This window comes from Aspergillus lucknowensis (assembly GCF_044049455.1).
Source record: "Aspergillus lucknowensis strain CBS 449.75 chromosome Unknown BJX67scaffold_6, whole genome shotgun sequence".
Lineage (NCBI taxonomy): Eukaryota > Fungi > Ascomycota > Eurotiomycetes > Eurotiales > Aspergillaceae > Aspergillus > Aspergillus lucknowensis.
In genome coordinates, this window is record NW_027263550.1 from 221,538 (window position 1) to 243,812 (window position 22,275).

Consider the following 22,275-nt stretch of genomic DNA (forward strand, 5'->3'; position numbering starts at 1 on the left):
ACAACTCCTCATTCAGTTGCCTCAGAATGAGATAGGGCCCTCGAATGCCCGTTCTCCGCAGGAATAGACTCAGAAGTGTACATGCAGCGGGCAATGGAACCCATAGACCGGATGCATAGTTCGGTCCCCGTATTTCTCGAGACAGCATCGCATCCGCACGATCCAAATGATGAGAGCCGCAAAGTAGACTAGACCAGATCCCGGACAAAGGGAAGCATGCGGAGGAACACTTGCGGGGGAAAGGAGTGCATCTCGTACCGCGGGGGCACGGGGTACGGGGGGACAGGGAGGGCTGCATACGGGGGGTAGATAGAAACTATGGAGCACAGGAGGACAGACGAGAAATATCGGGCCGGCCATTATCGGCGCTGACTGCTGGGGATTTTCGTTCTGGGGATCCTCGCTCTAAGGTGCTGGCAACTGGACCGCAGGGGTATGTAAAGCCGGTCGAGGACTGAAGCATCTGTTCTGTTCTGTTCACATCCAACATTTCTTTTCTCTGATCCTGGATTGAAATATACCTCCTGTCACTTATCATCATCTATCGTCATGGCCCTCTTCCAAACTATCCAGACCCCCGCGGTCACATACGAGCAGCCTCTGGGACTGTACGTCTTCAACCACCTTTCGTCGAGACCCATACTGACGTCCACAGGTTCATCAACAACGAGTTCGTCCCCGGCGTCGACGGCAAGACCTTCGAAACCATCAACCCACACAACGAGAAGCCCATCGTCGCCGTACACGAAGGCACCGAGAAGGACATCGACATCGCTGTGCAAGCGGCCCGCGCAGCCCTAAACGGGCCCTGGAAGCAGGTCACCCCGTCCGAGCGCGGGCGGCTCCTCACGCGCCTCGCGGACCTCCTCGAGCGCGACGCCGAGACAGTCGCCGCCATCGAGGCCCTGGATAACGGCAAGGGCGTCTCGATGGCCAAGGGCGATGTTGCTGCGTCGGCCGGGTGTATCCGGTACTACGGGGGGTGGGCGGATAAGATCTACGGGCAGACGATCGATACGGATGCTGGGAGCTTGACGTATACGCGCCATGAACCTGTCGGAGTCTGTGGGCAGATCATCCCGTGGAATTTCCCGCTGCTTATGTTTGCGTGGAAGATAGGGCCGGCGCTGGCGACGGGGAACACGATTGTCATGAAGACGGCGGAGCAGACGCCGCTGTCGGCGTTGTACATGGGCGCTCTGATTAAGGAGGCCGGGTTCCCGGCTGGAGTGGTGAATATCATCTCTGGGTTTGGGAGGACCGCGGGCGCTGCGATTGCGTCGCATATGGATATTGACAAGGTCGCATTTACGGGGTCGACGCCTGTCGGCCGCCAGATCCTGCAGGCGGCGGCGAAGAGCAATCTGAAGAAGGTGACCCTCGAGCTCGGCGGGAAGTCGCCGAATATCATTCTCCCCGATGCGAACCTGGAGGAGGCGATTGGGTGGGTGAATTTGGGCATCTTCTTCAACCACGGGCAGTGTTGCTGCGCGGGCTCGCGGATTCTCGTGCACGAGGCCATCTACGACGAATTCCTGGCTCGCTTCAAGACACGCGCCGAGCAGAACAAGGTCGGGAACCCGTTCAACCCGGAGACATTCCAGGGCCCACAGGTATCCCAGGTGCAGTATGATCGGATTATGGGCTATATTGAGGCTGGGAAACGCGCGGGGGCGAAGGTCATCACGGGTGGCAGTCGCCATGGGGGGGAAGGATACTACATCCAGCCTACGATCTTTGCGGGCGTCGATGAGAACATGACGATTGTGAAGGAGGAGATCTTTGGGCCGGTTTGTACGGTGCAGAAGGTGCGCAGCGAGGAGGAGGCGATCGAGATGGCCAACAACACCAACTACGGTAGTTCTTCGACTCGACTGCATTTCTCTATGATTTACTACTGACCATAGACATTGAATATAGGCCTCGCTGCGGCCGTCCACACGACCAATATCAATACCGCCATTCGCGTGTCGAATGCAATCAAGGCAGGGTGAGCTTTCTCTTGAGATTCAGGGATCGGGGGATCGGACTGACATCGCACAGCACGGTCTGGGTGAACAACTACAACACGTTGCACTACCAGATGCCGTTCGGAGGGTTCAAGGAGTCGGGACTGGGTCGCGAACTGGGATCGTATGCGCTCGAGAACTACACGGAGGTGAAGACCGTGCGCGTGCAACTTTCGAAGGCGTAGCTGCTTGCTGTCAGTGTAGTCAGTGTAGTCAGTGCGTGAATAGAACTACTCGAATCCCTCCAGGAGTAGACTGAATTCGATCCCTTCAACCGAAGGCCAATCGATCAGCATCGACGCAGTGGATATAGGACTCGGATTGGCCGTTTACCCCGCTCTTTTCGGCTCCATACTTGTGGCTGAGAAGGAGCTCTGCTGGGGATCTGGATGATGATTTTATGGGCCCATGGATACTTGAACCCCACGCCTCCAGCTGCCCACCCCTCCCCGGGCACAGTTCATCCTCTCGGGATCTCTCTTCTGCATGTAGACACTCAGCTGCCATGGACGACTCGCGCCGACGCCAGTTCCATAGCTGCGATCCCTGCCGCACGGGCAAGCGGCGCTGTGATGCTCCAGTTCGTCCCTGCTGGATTTCCTCGTATGATCGAGGGATGCTGACTGAATCCAGAGTAATCGAAACGACGGCACTTTTGCCGCGTGCTCGAATTGCAGGCGATGGAAGAAGGAGTGTACCTTCACCTGGCTTTCCTCGAAGCCTGCGAAGCGTGTCGAGTCGAGGGAGAGTCGCGCGAGAGCAAAGAATAGCACAGCTGGCAGCAGCCGCAGTGTCCCTTCCACTGGAAGCTCCTCCGGCGTTGTGGATGGAGAGTGGTATCTTGCCCACCCGGGCGACATGTTCGCTCCCCCCAGCTTTGTCCCTTCCTTGCATCCGGAACTCCCAGTTATCCACGGAATTGATCCTCGTATCGCATGGAATACACCTACTCCAGCCGACTGGCAGACCGCGCTGCCTCAAGCCCAACCCTTCGAGTCTCAGCCTGCCTTCCGCGATCCTCTGCCGACATTCGACCAACGAATCCAAGGCACATCCAATCCATCCTCTCTCTTCGAGTTCACGCCGCCGCTCTCAGAGCCCGAGCCGGATCAAAACTCGAAGCCGGAATCAGGACCTCAATGGGAGTTCTGTCTCGCTTCTGACAATGCGGCCAGCAAATACGTTCGTTCATCGATGACCCATAATCTAATCCGCATATACCACGACAGCATGGAGAACGCGCTATCCTGCTGGCTGACAGAGCACAATTGCCCATATACCGACCCACTCAGCACCCTGTTACCCTTCACAGAGAGAAAAGAATGGGGTCCGAGCTGGTCGAACAGGATGTGTATCCGGGTCTGCCGGCTAGACCGTGTCGCCTCCTCAATCCGTGGCCGGGCTTTGAGCGCCGAAGAGGAGAAGACCGCTGCCCGGGCACTACATCTGGCGATCATAGCATTCGCCTCACAATGGACGCAGCACGCGCAGAAGGGCCCAAATCTGTCTGTCCCCGCGCCAATCGCCGACGACGAGCGATCTATCCGGAAGAGCGTGTGGAATGACGCCCGCCACGCGCTCGAGCACTCAACCGGCATCCCCTCTTTCCGTATCATCTTCGCAAACATTATCTTCTCGTTGACCCAGAGTCCGCTGGACGACGGGCAAGATAAACGGCTAGCCGAGCTGTTAGACAATGACCGCGCGCCGATCTTCCTGGAAACCGCGAACCGTCAGCTATACACCTTCCGACACAAGTTCACGAGGCTCCAGCGAGAGACCCCTCCTCCTTCAAGGGTCAGGGAGCTCCGAAGGGGGTCGATAGGATCGACAACGACCGAAGTATTGGAAATGCCTACGCCCCCTTCTGAATCCGCGCAGATCGACCCGCTTCTCTCAAGTCAAGAACACCGCGGCACACTGGGCCTGCTGTTCTGGCTCGGGATCATGTTCGACACGCTCAGCTCTGCAATGTATCAGCGTCCGCTCGTGGTGTCGGACGAAGACAGCCAGATCGCATCGGCCTCCCCTCCGGCCCTCACAGACCCCGAAGACCAAGTCGACCTGGACTGCTTCGATATCGCAACGCAAACGGGGCCACGAACCCCCAGGAAACAAGACGTCTGGGGCGACTTCTTCCTCCGCCATCGCGGCCCCGACCCCGGCCAGCCACATTACGACCATAGCCCAGTCCAAACCCAGATCAGATGGCCCTGCTCGTACCCAGCCGCCGCCGCCATCCTCTCCGAAGCAACCCCCGTCAAAGTCCTCCTCTACCGCCGCGTCACCCAACTCCAAACCCTCCTCTACCGCGGCGCCTCCCCCACCCGCCTCGAAGACGCAATCCACCGAACCCTCCTCGTCTACCACCACTGGAACCGCACATACCAGGGCTTCATGCTCGACTGCGTCGCAAACCACGAGTCCCTCCCGCCCCGCATCCAGTCCTGGTACGTCATCCTCGACGGTCACTGGCACCTCGCCGCGATGCTGCTCGCCGATGTCGTCGAGAGTATCGATAATGCGCGGCTGGGGCTCAACTTGCGGCGTCAGGCACGCCACGCGAGCAACTTCGTCGCGCAGCTTCGCGTCGAGAATGCGCTCGCTGTCGGCGCGCTCGCGAGATCTTCCCTACATGGCCAGGACCCCGTCATGCTCCGCTATTTCCACGATTCGTTGAACGAGGTTGCGTTCCTGGTTGAGCCGTGGACTGTCGTCCTCATACATTCGTTCGCGAAGGCGGGGTATATCTCTGTCGACGCGTTAGATATGGATAATACCGATGCACATACACATACACATAATGCAGCGACTATAGATCCCCCGATTCTCGAAGACAGGAGCGGCCTGTCTGAGCGTCTGCGCCAGAACTGCCAATTCTGCATCTGTGCGTTGCAGTATCTCGCCAGAAAATCGGATATGGCGTTCCTGGTTGCCCGGAATTTGGAGCGGGCGTTGGACGAGAAGGGTGGGCAGAGTCAGGTCGGAGTGTAATCTCATGCTTATGCAAGGCGAGATGTCATAGCAAGTACGACTATTGAGCACTAGAATGGAATAAAGTCTTGTGTATGGCAAGGTCCGGCCAAGGTAGATTGAATTACCGTACCCTAGCAGAAGGGTAAAATATAAATTAAAAAAAAGAAAAAAAAAAAAAAAAAAAAAAAAAAAAAAATTAGCTATATCCACACCAACCTACGGGATATAGACAGAGAAAGTGCATCAAAAACGCCAGCCAACCATGGGCATTCCCGATCCCAAAACACCAAACACCAGACACAAACACCGCTAGAGTGCGTACGAAACAAAGATCAAATCCGTTAACAGGTCATTATATAAAGAAATCATCCGAAATTCGTGATGAGTCGAGTCAGTACTGGCCGTGGGCGTCGTGGACCTCGCTGAGTATCTTCACCTGTGCCGGAACCAGAGCCAGAGCCGGACCCGGAACCCGAGACGGAGGCCGAGACCGAGAGTGAGCGCGATCGCCTCGTAGACCTCGTATGAGGGCCCGACTGTGACCCCATCCCCGTCCCCGGTTCTGCGGTTATCGTTGTCGTCGTCCTCCCCGACGATCCTGCGGGCCAAAGAACCCCAGATGCAGCAGGAGCCGGACCGGGTTGATACTGTGGATACTGCGGATACCCTTGCTGTTGCTGATGATACCACGACGAACCTCCCGGCGGACTAAAGCTCAAGCTCCCACTGTGTTGGCCCTGCTGAGCCGGCATGATACCGGAAACCGACGACAGCGCCGTCGGATTTACATTCCCCGCGGTACCTGTGACCGTGCCTGTGCTCGATCGTGGAAATTCAAAGGAAGATGAGAACCGCGAGCTCATTTGCGAGTAGCGGGAGGGGTCGTAGCGCGCGTGCAGGGATTGGTACGCCGGTGGCGGGGATTCCGGGCCGGGAGCTTGAGTCTCTCCATGTCCATGTCCATGTCCATGTCCATGTCCTTGTCCTTGTCCTTGTCCTTGTCCTTGGGGTGCGAGGGTCGTTGAGGTTGAGGCGGGCGCAGACATCCCTCGTGCCCTAGACCCTGTATGTTGGGGCGCTGTCGCTTGTGGGCCGGACGAAACGTGGGCCGGTGAATACGGATACGCTGTTGTTGTCGAGTGCTGATATTGCTGCTGCTGCGCGGCCATCATACTCAAATAAAGCTGGTGATCCTCCGGCGTGACCGATCGCGAGTACAGCTTCGACGCGTACCCCGTCCCCGTCCCCGTCCCTGTGGCAAGCTGGTAGTCGATCAGGCGCTCCTCGCCTTGTCGGATGCGGTCCCATTTGCGTTTTTTGATGAAGAAGAAGATTATTCCTGCTGTGACTGTTCATGTAGACAAGAGTTAGTGAGTTTGTCTACACTCTAGATATGAGATGATGAAGAGAAGCATGGGTGAATGGTTGGGCGTTGTTGGGGAGGGACGCACTCGCAATAGCGGCAACACCACCGACAACAACACCGATGATAATCGGCGTGGTTTTATCGCTTGAGCCCTGGTTGCCCGCCGCCTGGTCTGCTGGCTGGGGCTGGGTGTATCCCGAGTCGCGAGCGAGGAGCATTATCATGATGAAGACTGGTCAAGCCGACTGCAGGACAGACAGGGTAGCGTAGCGTAGCGTCGTAAGTAGGTCGGGGGATGCATTCGACCAGCCACAGGCGCAGACGGGCAGACGGCAGACCCAGCAGCAAAGCCTTCTCTGCCCTGTCGGTAAGCAGCTCAACAATCCCTGAGGTCAGACCAGATCAGATGCGATGCACGCCTTATGAAGAACAGAACCACATGGATATCTTCACGTTTTAACTATCTGACCCGCCGCCATCCAACAAGCACCAGTGTGAGTTAGTTATTTTAATCGCCGAGAATCCTTCAGAGACGTCAAGCTAACGATTGAGTTTAATTCTGAAACGAAGCCAAATCGACCAAAAATAGGCTGGAACAGGCCGGAATTGCGAGCTAAGTTTGCTTTTTTGGGATGCAGCGCTGGATCCGTTGGCTGTCGATGCGAGTTGAGACCTTGCGCTAAGGAGCGACGGCGCTTCGACTCTTCTGGTGCAGGGCGCTAAGGAGCAGGGTGCAGCTGAAGGATTGAGTTGGATGCTCAAGTTTTGGAGATTCCTTAAAATAGTTGGCTAATTAACTGCATTGATGGCGTTGGTTGTTGGGAGGGGTTTTGGTGAAGTGCTGTTGGTTCGGCGGTTTTTGCACTGAAGATCAAGCTCTGAATGTTGGATTCAATACTTCGACATGAGATACACCGACTGTTATTGATTCTTTGCTGGTGTTGGTTTTTCGCCAGTGGTCACTCGGCGTATGGCCGGTACACGGCCATCCCCCTCTGCGTGCTGAACTCAACAGGCACATTCCCACCAACGTAGAACACAGCTCCCTCATGAAGATCGAACTTCTTCTTCCCCGCCACAGCCATCTCTCCATTCCCCTTCGTCACAACCACGATACTCGGCCCCTCGATAGGCCTGTGCTTCTCCTCCTCGCCCGCCCCGAGAATCGTCGCAAGAACATTAAACTCAGAGAACGGCGGTGCATACTCGTCCGTCCTCCCCAGCTCCCCTTTATCGGTCTTCTTCCGGCCCAGTATTGCTTCCTCCGGATTGTGAGGTTTGAACGAGAGCGCCCGCGCAAAGATCTCAACATTGTTCCTGGTCGGCCGAGGACAGAACCCCGTTGCGAGGATATTGTCCGACCGCGCCATGCACTCGAGTATATCGCCGCGCAGGTACGCATGGATACTATCAGTCGGCACGCAAACCGCCTCACCAGGGCCTAGCGTAATATAATTCATCAGTAACACCGCAACAAGCGTCCCATTGTCCGACTCGGAGTACTGCTTGCGCAGCCGATCAAGCAGCCCCGGTATATACCGCTGTTTTCCGAAATGAGCCTCTGGAAGGGTAAGCAGCTGCGTGATGGTCTCGGCCACAGTCTCCGGCGGCAACTGGAGTAAGATCTTGCAAATCTTGCGCAGGAGCTCGTCGTCGAAGGTTGCGTGCGCTGGGACGAACTGGTCAAGCGGTTTGATCTGCATGAGCCACTCGATATCCGTGAGCGGCTTGAATCCCGCGAAGAGCTCGAAGTTCGAGAGCGCGACGGCAATCTCGGGCTTGTGGTTTGGGTCGGCGAATTGGTCAGGGTGCGTGAGGTTGAGTTGCTCTGCGAGACGTTTGTCCGGGTGGATTTGGAGCGGAAGAGCTTTGTCGAATGATAAGATCTGTGTATTGCATCATGAGGCGACAATCCCACGGTCTCGGTAGGGTAATGTATAAAGTTAGACGAACCTTAGGCAGGAACGGAAGACTCGTTCTGAACCGCTCCTTTATCGAACCGCCAACAAGCTCGGGCTTCCGCTTCAGATAATTCTCCAGTGTCTCCCCGGTTGAGAGCAGCCGCGCTGGGACAGACGGATACGTGCCCATCCACATCTATACAATCAGCAAGGTCCGTCAATTCAACCACGAGTTTCGAGATAACTATACCTCCGAGTATGTCTCACTGTCCACAATCCCCGTCGATCCCGGCGTCTGCGCCCACAGATGTCCAGCAAGCGAGTCCTTCCCCTTCTTCCCCCACGGATCGTGCTTCCACCGACCAAGTTAGACAGGCGACCCAGTCTGCCGGGTAAGAGGGAGGTAAAGCTAACCTTAACACAGCACTTCAGCTGAACGACGTTTTCTAACATAATGCGTGCCTAGAATTGATCCTGTGGGTTGGTTTGATGGAGGGAGCAGACAGTTCCGTTACGTACCTGCAATGCCACGGCAAGAAACTCCTGTCGTCATTGTTCTCCGCGACAAGAGCCGAGACCACGCGAGCTGATCCATGAAGGGGACCACTCTGAGTCGCCGGTTCGGGTGTGGTTTGCGATATCCATGATGAGCGTTGGGGTGGTGGGCGTCAGATTGACGTCAGAGCGACACGTCCAAGTATATTGCTAACTCAGTTACGGTGGATAAGATTAAATAATCAACGACAAAATACATTCTCTTCAGTCTCGCTCGCTATGCTCATGTTGATGCTCTTGCTGATAAACAGATTAAAATAAGACATTATCGTATCCAGTCATCCATAAATATCCTCCGCATCGGGAACCATAACTGTCGTCAACCGTCTCGCCGCGCGGCTTCGCCTCTTCTCCGCGGCGGAAGTATAGCTCTCGGCACGTTCTCTCGGAGCACGCGACGGTCCCGTGGTCCTCCCGCCCTCCAAGCGCGATAGTGGATAGCTAATGTCATCGTCCAAATCACCATATAGATTGCGACCACTCTCATAGCCGGCCGCATAGTGAGCGTATGCGTGAGCGTGAGCTCGCGATCGCGACTGCGACTGTGGCATCATGTTATCCCCCCGCCGAGATGGAATGTAGTGATATTGATACCGAGACCCAGGCCGACTCTGAGCGGCAACCGTCTCGGCCACGACGGCCGGGTAGTTCGTGCGGCAAATAGGCTTGTAGACGAATTCCGGGCGGCCACCTGTACCCCCCTGTGTCTCGGTTTGGGATCGGTGGTCTGGTGTCTGGTGGCTGCGTGGTTCCTCGCTGGAGGTGGAGGTGGAGGAGGGAGAGGAAGGAGGATTTTGAGGGCGGTTTTTTAGACGCAGTGAGAGCCGGCGGGGGTTGAGTGTCTTCATCGTAAATGAGTTCTGGCGGGAGACGGGTGTGGATGGAGGTCCTGTGAGGGGGATGGTGTCGTCGTCGACTAGACCAGGTGTCACAGGCGATGGCTTGTATGGGGTGCGTGTGTGTGCGGGGCAAGGGAGAGAGATGTTCCCCTGTCGTTCTCGAAGAGGCTTCGAGGGGTTGTGTTTGTGGAAGCCGTTGAGAGGCATATTAAGGTAGGTAAAGTGAGGTAAAGTAGAGTGTAGCTTCCAAGCACTCTTGGTGGGAGACAATAGGAAGACAAGTGGACAACCAACACAAGGTGCAAAATCAAGAGCACGAAGGCTTCGGCCCTTTAAATGCCCAGAGCTGTCAGGAAGAGCCAAGCTCTTTGATCGACCTCCTTCGACGGGGTGAGGAGGGGGATTGATATAGCCCTCGCACGGTGGACTCCAGGCGTGAGTTTCTAAATTTGATACAAGCCACTCTTGATTGTTTCAGCGCCGGTCGATCAGGCGAAGCGAGAGAAGGTCCGAAGCCCGAAACAATCAGCGCCCGTGTCGCCCATCTTGTCACGCACAGAGCAAGAAATAAGCGCCGTGCGAAGCCGGGGCGGCCGGGGAGGTGCATTAGTGCCTGGAGATCCTGGTCAGTGCTTGACTCTTTCCTTTGTTGGGGCGAATTGATCTATATTAAGGACGCGAACAGATTAAAAAAATGAGACTAATTAACCCCCTGCATAATGCAAGCTAATTGACAATTTTAGAACTGCCCTGCGCTTGCAGGTGGGAAAATCTGCTGAGGCCGTCACATACATTATCACACTGCAGCAAATTGCGCCATCCCAAAGACTAGTTATTTTTAGCCTAGCTAATGTTGACAAAACAGTCGATTAGGCTGCTTTTCCCATGCAGACTGCTATATTTACTCTCTTTATTGGACTAGCGCTATGTGCAAATCTGCCCTTCGCTCGAGCTGTGTCACATTTCCAAGTAAATAGCCGTCCACGCGGCAAGCACTTGCTCGCGTTTGAGCCGGAAAGCATCATCGACCAAGAATCAATCCAACAACGCCAGGTATGCATATCCCCCCGATCTACATGTGGGAGTAAAAGAACCCGAAAAAAAGGATGCGAAGTAAAAGTGAGAATGTCCAGGGCCCAACCGAAGCGCCTGCCCCCTCACGGATATCAAAATAGAAACAAGTATCTAACATCACATACACATGCGTCATGACTCGTATCATTGGATGGAGGAGCGTTAGTAGCCTTGCTCATATAACGTTCAACCCGCCAGTTGAAGCGCCGTTAAAGTAACAGCCTCTACCCCTAGAACTTACCCCGCGCGTCTCGTCCCACAAATTAATTAATTGAGGCGGGAATCCCCTGGAGGCGTCCTCAGCGTTAAGCGGGGCGGGGATGCGGACCTCGTTGGTAAGGAATGCCTCCGAGGAGACATCGAGGAAACGGTACCCGTAGGAGGTCGATAACCAGGACTTTTAGCCAGACGCAAGGGTGACGAGGACGCCGATGATGAGGATGAGGGAAGCATCGAACACTCCAGACTGCATTCTGGATCGGGTGAGAAGAAGTTCTGCTCCCGATGATACGAGCTCAAGGACGGCGCTTCCGACTCGCGCTCACTGCTGGAAATGGTCTCCTGATTCAGGTGCTCAAATCTGGGACGATGAATCAAACCCCACTCTATGCCTTGATCCAATTGACGGTGGCTTGATTCGAAGCTATGAGACAGGGATCTTCTCACTTTCGCCACACCGGAGCGGCTTGATCGGCTCGCAACATGGTTCCGTCTGTCAACTTCATGGCTGCAAGAGCTCCTTCGTCTGCGCCCACGAGCTGCGCTGCCGTCGAAGGGGGCTATAGAATGATGGACAAGAGCGTTTGTCATGAGATTCGCCTTAGTGTGGCTTAAAGCTACTCGTGCGCGCATTTTTTGAATTGCCGAATCCAAAGCGAGCTCAATGGAGCAATGATTCCGGATACGTGCAAGCTTCGGCCACGTCGCTCGCTCTCCACAAAGACATGCTTTAAGCATAAAGTCTGTCGTCGGGTTCTTCAAAATTCGAGGGAAATGCGTATACAAAATCTCGGGGTAGATGTTGATATCCCCGGCGTATTTCTGGTTCATGATCGAAATGGTCTTGGTGAACGAATTCGGAAAGACGCCGAGTTCCATCAAAACCGCCATCCGGTGCAACATCTCATCCTTGGCCAGGTGCGTGAGGGTATGGAGGAATCGAGATGTCATTGAGCTCGGTACAGCAACACTCTTCGGTTCATCATCCTTCGGCAGGAACGGCACAATATGTGGATTGACCTGAGATACGATGAAGTGGTTGACGTTGAACATCTCAGATAGTCGGTTCATAGGGAGATCGCCATCAACGGAGCCATCGATGTACTGTTTGTGAAGGTCATTCCACGGAACAGGCTTCCCCGTCAACGGGTCCTTAGCCATCAGGGTAAAAGGGGAGAAGACAAGCGGGACTGAGCATGAAACGGCCCTGATAGAGGTTAGCCCAACTCTCTCTGAAACCACAGGAGCAACTCACACAGCAGACCAAATCAGAACGTTAGGGGCGGTGATGTAGTTCAAGAGCGTGGGTAATTCATACACCCCAGCACTGGAGACGCAGATGTTGAGAATCCTCCGCGTCCTGTTGTACGCTTCTTGGAAGGTAATATCTCCAAGCCAGTTCCTCATAACCTTGGCCAGATTTGTGATATCCAGAAACGCTCCATGTTTAAGGAAACGCGCGGTTTTCTTGAAAATGTTCTCCTCCTGGTCCTCCTCGTCAAAAACGGAAAAGTCGCCATAGGGAAAAGAAGCCAAAAGCGCAGGAAGTTCGTCTTCAGTTCGGGTGCAGAAGACGGCACAGACAATACTCCCGGCGGACGCGCCTGAGATGATGCGCGGGAGAAGGTTTGACATCCAAAGCGATTTCAGGACACCAATGTGGTTCATTCCAAAAGTAGCCCCTCCCGAGAAGAGAAGGGCACTGCGCCCAAAAGCCTGCCTTGCCGCCAGTAACTGGTCTAGTATATACCTAGACTCGGCCTCATCGCACCGTTTGCCTGCAGACACGTCCACTAATGCCTCCACCGTCTGAACAGCGCTTGTGATGTATCGATCGATAAGGTCCTTGGTTCCAAAATGGGTGTACCTATACAGAGCGGCGTTGCTCATACCTCCCAAATCACGACTTAGCGAGGTGCGAATTAGATGTAGCATGCGACCAACATCACAACTCGCACGAGCCGCCTCCAGCTGCTCGAGACGCTCTTGAACGAGGCGGGGGTTGTATTCATCACACTCAAACGTTTCCTTCCACGAGTTGTTGTCTTCCAGTCGATCCAGTTCGGTGGCGCATTCCTTCCATTCTTCGTAGGATACAGCCTAAGCACAAAGTGCGGATTAGCAACCGGCCTAGGAAGAGGTGTAACGCTCCAGTAGGTGGATCGAAGTAGACATACGTTACGCATCCGCAGGTACAGCACGTGTTTGCGCTCTTCCACCTCCGATTTTAATAGCCCGCGCTCGAAAACTTCCTTCTTCGAAGCGACATCTCCAGACAGGTTCCAGACACTGCCCGCCCACGTGATGGATCCCCTCACGACTGAAGCTAACGAGGGGATAGAAACCGAGCGCCGGTAGTCACAAAGGGGAAGATCGCGAGCAGAGGGATGGTTGGCTGAAGGCTTGTTCTTGCCATGCCATGTCGAGGAAATTATTGCGGAATCGGGCAGGGGCGACATGACAGATCCAACGTGCGCGGTCGGGCATCCATGCGCGAGTGAAGTAAAAGAGGAGGATGGATGGGGAGGAAGTTATCACCGAGTGAAGGTCTCTCACGAAGAGAAAGGCTCGAGGAGGGAAGGAGGACTCGGATCCATGGAACGCAGAGATTACGACCAGAAAGCTGGGACGGAGTTGAAACGTTGGAAGAGAGAAAATCTGGGGGTCAGCCCGGCTGCCGGCATCCGAAAGTCCGGCCTCCACGTCAACGCCTGTCATTCGGCAAAGGGTCACGAGCCAACTTTGGGATCATCCCTTTCTTGGGCCTCAGCTCTCGGATGATGTCCAGGTGGTTGCTACGGGGCTTCCAGTGGCCCGATGGGGGACTCCCTAATTCGAGTGGTGACCAAGACACTCCGCACGGTCGGATGCGCCTTTCATTCCTCAATATTTGGTCCTGTCCCTCACAGTTCGTCTGTTCACTGGGCCTCTTTCTCTGTGTTTGTTCTCCCCTCACACCTCAAGGATGAATCAACTTTCGTGCGAGTCTTCGGTCCGCTACGGAGGATTGGTGTATGAAGAGTGGACGTACGCCAATCATGCAAGGTCCTGTTGCCTGCAACCTTCGCACATCCTCACATGAACCATCTCAGCTTGCCTGGGATTACACCAAATCGAGGCTGTTGACGCAACCATTGCCTTAATGAATGCTTTGCTTCTTCCTCAACCCCGTCTTCACGCCAGAAATGACCGGCTCCCTTAATCTCAGTGGAGAAAAACCGGCTTTGCGGCACACTCCTCAGCTCGTCTGACCACCTGCGTAGCTTGCTGATAGAGGTGAAGGTGTCCTCGTCTCCGTAGATTGCCAGAGTCTGGTGTGCGCAGAGCTGGTCCGTCGGTTTGGGACAGGGGATCTGTTTCCGCTGTCCGGACGTTTGCGTGTCTACCTCGAGTGATAGGTCCAAGAATAAAGTCAGAAACAGGTTGACAGGTGGCAGGAGAGGAGAAATGAGAAGGTATGAGACGGTCGTGCTGGAGGAATGTAGAACGTCTTTTGCGCTCTGAGCAGCGCTCTCTATATTTGGAGTCGGCTGCCCTATCGTTCGGATGTCTTCTCCTGACTCCGTGCAGACAGTTCTCGCAGCAAGGAAGATCTCTTGCACTGGAGTGCCTCGCGCACCGTCATTGAAGAGGTGTGCAACCACCTCGCTGGATGGCAGATGCGAAGTAACCAGCGAGCCATACGAGTAACCACCTAGTATAAGCTGAATGTCTCCGCGTACATCCTCGTCATCCGGTCGAGAAGTGAGACTCAGCCTCAGGAACCGTAGATATAGCATCATAAACCCATAAAAAGATACATAATCCGCCAGTTCGGGCTTCGCTGTCCAGCTAGTTCGGCCCTCTGACTCACCAGCACCACTTTAGCAAAGTTAGCAGCATCCCAGAATGATTACATGATAAATAGATCATACCGAAAATTAAATGTCCCCACCACATAACCCGCATCAAGCAGCTCTCCTCCGATAAAACTCACAACGGGGTCGTCATAGCAGCCCCCCAGAGAGGCATAGGGATGCGCGAGGATCGCTCCCCGCACGCGCCATTGCGATGGTGTGTCCGACTCCAACAACTGGTCTGGAAGATAAATTCGACAGGCAAGACGGATTCCGTCGTAGATGGAGGGGATGGTAAATGAACGAGTGGGGGAAGGGAGATAATTCGGCATCCCCACGTCCTGACCTCAACTTCGGGGAGGAGATTTTGTGGGGTTTGTCTTTCTTTACGGCGGGTGACACGGTGAGCGCGGGAATGGGTGGAAGCCAGGCTGTTTTTCGGCCGGATTTCTTTCTTTCCAAATAGGTTTCCGAAGATATTGGCTGTGGTCTTGATCTTGTGCTACAACTCAGGGGCTTTTGGAGGCGCGGAATCGGGGAAAATGCGACGGCGGGTGTCGTTCCTTCGCCCCGCCAACAGCTCCAAAGGTTAAGGCCCTATCGTGGTTAGTCCTTCCGCGCGTGGACAAATCTGTCGGAGGAGGTTATTTCAGGGAAATTTATTGTGGAGGAGAGGGTGCTGAATGATGAGCTGTTGGCTGGAATTTAAAATCCACAATGCGTCTCGAACAACTGGAGGCCCCCTGATATTTCGGGTTCCCTTACACATATATTAGTGACTTAGCAATAGTTGTAGGTGGTGTATCTTGTACCACTCGTCAGAAAAGCTACGGTAGTGAGTTATTTGAGAGTACTACGTCTCTAATGAAGATCTTTGCGGGTGGCTTGAATTTTGCCACTTGTTCCTTGATTTATGTCTTTAGCTAACTCAACCATCCATCTTGTCGTCAATATCAAGCTCGTCGAAGTCGTCCAGTAACTCGTCCATGCTGATTTTGGGTATTTCATCATCATCATCGTTCATCATATCCGTATCTGCAACGCTCATGGCGTCATCCTTCTTCTTATTCTTGTATAGCGCCAGTGTTTGTCGGAGTTCCTGATCCTCTTCTACATCGCGCAAGAACATCTCAAAGTCGGTTTCCACACGGTCCCTATCGTTGGGTAGTAGGTACGGATCGTGTTCTGTGGCCATACGCTTGAGCTTCCAGTTTCGCTTGGCGCGCTTCGTCTTTCTTGGGTAGTACTTCTTGACGAGGACGACGTCTGGAATCGTCGAACTGTAGGAATTAGACGACTCGATTTCATCGAATTGGGAGTTGTTAAAGTTGGTCCCTGTTAACATGTACCCAAGCACAGAGTCGCCGGGGTGGATTATGCTGCCGAGATGAGTCCTTGTGAAGTATTGCTTGTCGCCGCTAAAATCGGAGGCTCGAGCGACGGTAACCTCAGATTGGAACCACTTCCCCTTAGAATGTCCTGTAGGCTCGACGTCAAGTACAATAAATTCCACGAGCTCTTTGGCATCTGCCAGAGACGTAAAGGGCGCTCGCCAGTATATGCGTGAGTTGAGTTCGGTAGTTTGGAGGGTGTTTGGGTCGAGGAAGCTGATCGAGGTACCGATCCTGGTACACAACAGGAGGGGTGAAATGTTGCCGAGCTGCTTTGCAAGCTTGATTGGGAGCGCGACGAGATCGTCTTTGCAGACGGGCACGATCGTCGCAGAGTATGTGAATTTGTACGATTTCGTCGATGTATGAATATCCTCAGAAATGATTTGCTGCGACTTTTTCACTTCTACCGGTACAGCAGAATGCAGGAAATCGATGAAAGCTTCCGCATGGTTGCGCTGAGCGAAGAAGAAATCGATTCCGTTCTTTGCCTCCTTGATGTTAATGGTGTTCTGGTGCGCCTTGTGCTTGAGGATTAGCTGCTCAAGGTAGAGGAATGTCCGCTTGTGGAGGACCTGCTGTCGGACTTGGACAGAAGCCCGCCAGGTGTTGGGGGTATATGACTTCGCGCACTCCGGGCATTGCTGGTACATTACAATATAGACAACCTCGAAAGTCTGCTGTAGGATAACGCCGTCGGACACCGAGTCCTGGATTGTGAGCTTGACCTTTATCCTCCGCGAGTGAGGTTCAGTCCAGATAAATCCTGCGTCGATTACGCGGATCTTGTTCAGTCCCTTTAGTTTCTTCAAGCATAGCGCTAACAACTCGCGCGACTCGAGAGCCGCTACATTCCAGGATGACGGCGGGAGGAGCCAACGTTCGCAGTCTCGGCAGAAATTTAAAACCGCTTCTCGTTGGATGCCTTGGGAGATATCAACCTGAAGTCTCATGCAGTCGTTACATATCGTCGTTCCAACTAAGGGTGCCCCGCAGTTATAGCAAAGCACACTTCCAGGCGGTGTCAGCATTTAGATATTTTGTCTGAAAGGAGGAAAGAACTCTTACGTAGGGATCTCGCCGGTAGCCTCATCCTGCGGTGCTATAGGCACGGGGGTATCAATATCCATCTTCGAATACGCTGTCGCCCAGGGCTATGGTCTTGATTCTCGATTGACTTCGAAACTCGATATTTTTCAGAGAGAAAAAGTTCGCCCCATCCCACGATTAATCAGCGAAGTGGGGCCCGATAAGCATCACGTGGTAGCTTATCGTGGTGCTGTTCGCCTCAGGCATCAAATTGTCCCTTCCACATGTGGCACTGGCATCCCTCCTGGGCAGAACACAGCTGGAGCTCCTCCGTACTTTCCCTCGCGCTTCGGGATTATACCGAGTGCATTATTATGCACTGAATATTGAAGAGGAGCACGAAGGGGTTAGGAACTATATCTCTGGTGTCTGGAAGCCCTGCTGTGTGGAAGACAGCATCCATCATGGCCGTACTTGTCGCGCGAAATGTCTCCAGCAGACGCCCCACGCCCACCCTAAAATTGATGAGGTGGTGTTGAGACCTATGGGACTCAGGATATGTCTTCCAGTTCCTTCTGATGTATTCCATTGACAGCCATGCGTCGTCTCACCTGAAATTGTGCCTGGCAAATGGTAGGATGGCACTCTTGCCAACCTTGCATTTGGGGAAGAATTGCCCATATGTTGCGATACTTCACCTCGTGTTGGTTCGAACAGCTTGACCATCTTGACCTTTGCGCTGGCCTATGCGCGATGTCAATGCTCTGATTACAGTTCAAATCACCAGCATGGCGTCGTACTCATAGATCACTGATCCGTGCTCTCATCCTGTCTAGGCATTCAGGGCATGTGTCGGTAGTACGAGCTCCCCTATCGAATTTAGGACCAGGATCGGAAGAGCGAGAGGAGAGTATCAGCTGAACAGGTTGCGGATTTACCTCCCTGGCAATGGCTTGGCCACGCTGACCATCGTGGTATCGCTTCTCAGGCGTGATCAACCGTCATGCTGCACCGTTGTCTACCTGTCAGAACTGTCAGAACATCTGAAAGGAACGAATTGCACGGCGGGGCACTGGATCTCACATGGAAGCGCTCGCTAACCTGTCCCTGAGTTGGATATCCTGCCATATTTTCTGCCCTAATCTAGCCTTGCGCGCTGGTAGCGAACATACAGTATCAACGTCACATAGAGCGCCGAATTATTTCAGGAGACTGAAGCCTTGGAACGCATGAAGCCCGCCGCTGAACTCACCGATTGATCTGCAACCGAGCATCCATATTTGTATCAAATCCAACGATTGAGCATCGATTCGACCCGTGCGGATTCAACCGGTTCCGGGGAATTGACTCCATTCGGGATAGTCATCGTGCTCTCCAGGCCTTCTTGCGATCGGCGACTGGAGGGGATGCTGGGCTCGGCAAGCAGCCGAGCCAGTTCGGCATGAATACTCCGCTCCAAGATAGGCTGTCCCTCGACTGCAGGCCTTAAGTTCTTGAAGCGTTCCTATGACCAGGGCTGTATCCAGACACGTGCTTGCAGGGCCGTCTCCGGAAGACTCCCGTCTTCTAGAATCAACAGCGACGTCGATCTGGTTGAAACCGCGATCTGCACAAGCACCCCGCTCTTGGGATGACTTTCGATATCTGCATGGACGAATCATCCTTGCTTATTGGCCGGCATAGTCTCATCCCCTGATGCGTCTCAAGGCTGGCGCTCATGCGGAGATACCCGCCAGAGCAAGTGATGATCTGCACAACCACAGCCTATGACCTTGTGCAGCGTCACAACGTGCCAAGAACTCAGTACTCCCAGATTGCCTTAGCATCTGCTCCTCACAATGCGATGTAACCTCGGGGTGTGTCGCTGAGTTTCACGATAGGAGATGGCCGATGGGGCCGTTCAGTCTTCAGAGCGCGGGGAGAGATAAATAGCAGCTTCTCTCGGTTGGGGAGAGTGACCCAGCGCAGAGGAAAAAGAAACACCACAAACACAGCTTCAGAGGTTTCAGAGATTCAAGCAGGCACAATGTTCCAAGTCAAGGTACTTCCACTACCCAACTATCCCTCTCGAAGTCCAGCAACCCCATACTAATTCGCCCTAGACTCTCGTCGCCCTCCTCCTCACCTCCTCCCTCACCCTCGCCTCCCCCATCGAGGTCGAGTCCCGCCAGGCCTGCGCCTACACCTGCGGCGATGTCTGCTACGACTCCTCCGCGGTCTCTGCCGCCCTAGAGGAGGGCTACTCCCTCGAGTCCTCTGGCGACGACGTCAACGACTACCCTCACGTGTACAACAACTACGAGGGCTTCGACTTCCCCGTGCCGCCTACCTACTATGAATTCCCCATCATGAGCTCTGGAGACATCTACAGCGGTGGCTCGCCTGGGGCGGACCGTGTTGTTTTCAATGAGGACGGTGACCTTGCTGGTGTCATTACGCACACTGGCGCCAGCGGCAACGACTTTGTTTCTTGCTAGATGCTGTATCTTGGCGGTATGTACGTACTACATATCTGTGTGCGATAAAACGAATATAAGATGGCTCGAAGCTGTGATTTCCGTTTGTGGCGCGTGTGGTTCGTCTGCATCGCGCGGAAGTTTCGTGAGACGCCCTCGCGGACTCGGAGTAGATAGTTGAGTAGTCGGTCACTCGACCCGCTGTACAACAGCCTGCCCAGCTTCAAGCCGCGATACCTGTGCTCCGGTCGTCGCAGCCTGAACCAGCTCAATCTCATTCTCAACTCTATCCTCCTCCTCCCAACCCTCCCTCTCATCCTTAACCCTCCTTACAAACGCGACGTCCAGAATCAACGCAACAGCACTAATCGCAACCCCAAAGTACAACGCCGCGCGGTAACCCGTAATCATATCCCCAGACCCGCGGGAAATCTGTACTTCAACCGTCGACGCAAACCCCAGGCCCAGACTATTCCCGTACAGGTTCAACGTCCCAATAATGGACCCGGCCACACCCTGCTGGTGTCTCCGCACCGTATTTGACGCAATGATCTGACCAGCCGTATACACGAGATCCGGACAGAACGCAAATAGCACGATCGAAGGGAAGACCTGCGCCCAGTAGCTCTGCTCCCGCGGGATCGTGGCCATCAGCGCCCCAGATACCATGATCGTTACCGTCCCCAGAGCAAGGATCCACTGCGCCGCCAGGCGCGGGATTAACCAGGCCGCTAGACACGCGGCGCCCGTGCCGCAGATGACGAAGGGCGTCCACCCGATTGCAAAGTGGAGGGTGGACCAGTGCCAGACTTCTTGCAGCCAGAGGATCTGGTACCAGATGACAGTGCCGACGGCCATGTAGTTGAGGAGGATGACGAGGACTAGAATGGCGAAGGAGGGGGCCTTGAAGATCTCCGGGGGCATTATCGGATGCGGGGTTTTATGTTCCCAGATTACGAAGACGGCGAAGAGGATTATGGATATGATTAGGAGGGCGATTTCGTAGGGGGTTGACCAGCCGACGCTTGGGGCTTGGCTGGTTTTATTATTAGTTATCTCCATGTCAAGGTATGAGGTTTATGTGAGCGCTTACTTCCAGACGAAGTTGAAGAGTATTAAAGCGCTTGTTCCGAGGGCTGCGCCGACCCAGTCAATCTTGCCCTTGTGGATTATCGTCACTTCACCACGGCTGAGGAGCCAGAGGGGAATGAACATTGCAGCACCAAGGCCCGCACTGGACCTGTGAGTATAGCCCACCTGTAACAAGCTCCGGGTTGTGCTTACACGAAGACGAAAAACCACTTCCAATGCGTGTTCTCTAGGAAAGCCCCAAGGAACAGGGCAGAGAAGTACCCTCCCAACGGCGCCGAAGCAGCAAAGAACCCCAAACTAAGATTCCTAACACGCCCAGGCGGATTCGTGATGGCAATCATAGCCACTGCATTGGGCATGATAGCAGCGCCTCCCACGCCAGCGAGTGCGCGCATCGCCACGAAGGCGAAGAAGTTGTCGCAGAATGCGCTGATTAACGTGCAGAGGCAGAGCCACGCACCGCCTCCCAGGAGCATCTTCCGGTGGCCGTATACATCGCCGAGACGGCCGCTCATGAGGACGAATGTGCCTTGAGTGAGGCTGTTTCTTTTAGCCTTGCGGAGGTTGTATATTGTAACGGTGTGCTTACCCGTAACTTGCAGCCATCCAAGTTGCATATGAAGCCTTTACACGCATGGACTCGCTGAATGTCCGGCCACCGGCGACACCGGCAAAGTTTACGATCATCTACGTAGCCCTTAATATACTCTGCCGGATAGTTATATGAGGGTGAACGCACCTGAACAAGGTTGGACAAGACTATCAGTATAGTAACGGCTAGTTGGCGGGATCTATTCGTTTCCGGTAACGGGGCTCGCTCAAAGACCTGCTGGGCCGGTTCTGGTTCCGGCTCTGCTGGTGGGGTCTGGTCATGGCTCTGGATTATGGTTTCCGAGCTGATATCGAGCGACTGGCGATGGCTCGTCCAACCATTGATTGATGCCGTTGGTTCAGGCTTCAGAGCCTGGGAGGTAAGCTCGTGGTGTAGAGTGGGAACGAAGGCCATGATGCGCTCTCAATGGCTTCGAGTGTTGGAGAGCATGAAGGAAGATGGAGGGGCATTTATCGAAGGATGCGTCAGAGGCTGCTGACATATCGGGAAGGCAGTTGAGCGTCGGAAGCACTGCGGAATGCGGAAATGGAGCCGCCCAGACTGGGCGAGAACTCTCAGTCACTGAACGCAGATGTCGTTCGACTGCTTTGCGATGCTTATTTGAGGGAAGAGGGCGATGAGAACCACAAGCACACCATGGCGGTTCGATCGACTGATGGTAAGATCGGTGATATACACTCGAGAACCTCGAGTCGCTCATTCCATTGTTTTTCCTATGCTTCACCGACATGACCATTATCGCAGCGGGTCGAGTGTGACTGGTGTCGCCGTCGGTGTTCGTCGAGGTGCTGGGATGAGGCGGCTCGTCGTGGGGGAAATTGCGGATGGGAGCCTGTACCGTTCTTCCAATTTGTTAAAGAGAACAATTTGGCTTCCATCTGATCTGGTCGAATCGTGATGGCTCGAGGGGCACTTCTGC

General features: G+C 54.2%; 10 protein-coding genes across 10 annotated transcripts; 3 read left to right on the forward strand and 7 right to left on the reverse strand.

The window, feature by feature from the left end:
- Positions 1 to 549: 549 nt before the first annotated feature.
- Positions 550 to 2,304, forward strand: BJX67DRAFT_390944 (aldehyde dehydrogenase family protein; the record flags this gene model as incomplete). Its single annotated transcript, XM_071034694.1, has 4 exons — positions 550 to 608; positions 656 to 1,857; positions 1,921 to 1,990; positions 2,044 to 2,304. 4 exons carry the CDS (start codon positions 550 to 552, stop codon positions 2,192 to 2,194), a joined length of 1,482 nt encoding a protein of 493 aa, XP_070889255.1. The 3' UTR covers positions 2,195 to 2,304.
- A 172-nt stretch (positions 2,305 to 2,476) lies between these two features.
- BJX67DRAFT_279162 (Zn(II)2Cys6 transcription factor domain-containing protein) lies at positions 2,477 to 5,128 on the forward strand. The gene is made up of 2 exons (XM_071026619.1): positions 2,477 to 2,589; positions 2,643 to 5,128. The coding sequence occupies exons 1-2, from the start codon at positions 2,515 to 2,517 to the stop codon at positions 5,001 to 5,003; spliced, it is 2,436 nt and encodes an 811-aa protein (XP_070889256.1). The 5' UTR covers positions 2,477 to 2,514; the 3' UTR covers positions 5,004 to 5,128.
- Positions 5,129 to 5,230: 102 nt separating this feature from the next.
- BJX67DRAFT_345070 (uncharacterized protein) lies at positions 5,231 to 5,848 on the reverse strand (the record flags this gene model as incomplete). Its single annotated transcript, XM_071028328.1, has 1 exon — positions 5,231 to 5,848. One exon carries the CDS (start codon positions 5,846 to 5,848, stop codon positions 5,351 to 5,353), a length of 498 nt encoding a protein of 165 aa, XP_070889257.1. The 3' UTR covers positions 5,231 to 5,350.
- Positions 5,849 to 6,998: 1,150 nt separating this feature from the next.
- Positions 6,999 to 8,910, reverse strand: BJX67DRAFT_279175 (RmlC-like cupin domain-containing protein). The gene is made up of 4 exons (XM_071026620.1): positions 8,667 to 8,910; positions 8,503 to 8,604; positions 8,305 to 8,448; positions 6,999 to 8,237 (listed from the first exon to the last, which is right to left on the reverse strand). The coding sequence occupies exons 1-4, from the start codon at positions 8,703 to 8,705 to the stop codon at positions 7,311 to 7,313; spliced, it is 1,212 nt and encodes a 403-aa protein (XP_070889258.1). The 5' UTR covers positions 8,706 to 8,910; the 3' UTR covers positions 6,999 to 7,310.
- Positions 8,911 to 8,947: 37 nt separating this feature from the next.
- Positions 8,948 to 10,270, reverse strand: BJX67DRAFT_345073 (uncharacterized protein). The gene has a single exon (XM_071028329.1). It carries the CDS (start codon positions 9,851 to 9,853, stop codon positions 9,086 to 9,088), a length of 768 nt encoding a protein of 255 aa, XP_070889259.1. The 5' UTR covers positions 9,854 to 10,270; the 3' UTR covers positions 8,948 to 9,085.
- A 652-nt stretch (positions 10,271 to 10,922) lies between these two features.
- On the reverse strand, positions 10,923 to 13,620 carry BJX67DRAFT_279182 (putative Patatin family phospholipase). The gene is made up of 3 exons (XM_071026621.1): positions 13,117 to 13,620; positions 12,195 to 13,039; positions 10,923 to 12,146 (listed from the first exon to the last, which is right to left on the reverse strand). Exons 1-3 carry the CDS (start codon positions 13,396 to 13,398, stop codon positions 10,988 to 10,990), a joined length of 2,286 nt encoding a protein of 761 aa, XP_070889260.1. The 5' UTR covers positions 13,399 to 13,620; the 3' UTR covers positions 10,923 to 10,987.
- Position 13,621: 1 nt separating this feature from the next.
- Positions 13,622 to 15,405, reverse strand: BJX67DRAFT_279200 (uncharacterized protein). The gene is made up of 2 exons (XM_071026622.1): positions 14,854 to 15,405; positions 13,622 to 14,800 (listed from the first exon to the last, which is right to left on the reverse strand). The coding sequence occupies exons 1-2, from the start codon at positions 15,105 to 15,107 to the stop codon at positions 14,014 to 14,016; spliced, it is 1,041 nt and encodes a 346-aa protein (XP_070889261.1). The 5' UTR covers positions 15,108 to 15,405; the 3' UTR covers positions 13,622 to 14,013.
- A 243-nt stretch (positions 15,406 to 15,648) lies between these two features.
- Positions 15,649 to 17,355, reverse strand: BJX67DRAFT_345077 (ribosome-binding protein NMD3). The gene is made up of 2 exons (XM_071028330.1): positions 17,235 to 17,355; positions 15,649 to 17,177 (listed from the first exon to the last, which is right to left on the reverse strand). Exons 1-2 carry the CDS (start codon positions 17,294 to 17,296, stop codon positions 15,704 to 15,706), a joined length of 1,536 nt encoding a protein of 511 aa, XP_070889262.1. The 5' UTR covers positions 17,297 to 17,355; the 3' UTR covers positions 15,649 to 15,703.
- A 1,684-nt stretch (positions 17,356 to 19,039) lies between these two features.
- Positions 19,040 to 19,756, forward strand: BJX67DRAFT_279309 (extracellular guanyl-specific ribonuclease RntA). Its single transcript, XM_071026625.1, has 2 exons — positions 19,040 to 19,236; positions 19,298 to 19,756. The coding sequence occupies exons 1-2, from the start codon at positions 19,222 to 19,224 to the stop codon at positions 19,670 to 19,672; spliced, it is 390 nt and encodes a 129-aa protein (XP_070889263.1). The 5' UTR covers positions 19,040 to 19,221; the 3' UTR covers positions 19,673 to 19,756.
- On the reverse strand, positions 19,349 to 21,860 carry BJX67DRAFT_279246 (major facilitator superfamily domain-containing protein). Its single transcript, XM_071026623.1, has 5 exons — positions 21,483 to 21,860; positions 21,333 to 21,430; positions 20,936 to 21,283; positions 20,745 to 20,885; positions 19,349 to 20,687 (listed from the first exon to the last, which is right to left on the reverse strand). Exons 1-5 carry the CDS (start codon positions 21,747 to 21,749, stop codon positions 19,841 to 19,843), a joined length of 1,701 nt encoding a protein of 566 aa, XP_070889264.1. The 5' UTR covers positions 21,750 to 21,860; the 3' UTR covers positions 19,349 to 19,840.
- Positions 21,861 to 22,275: the final 415 nt, after the last annotated feature.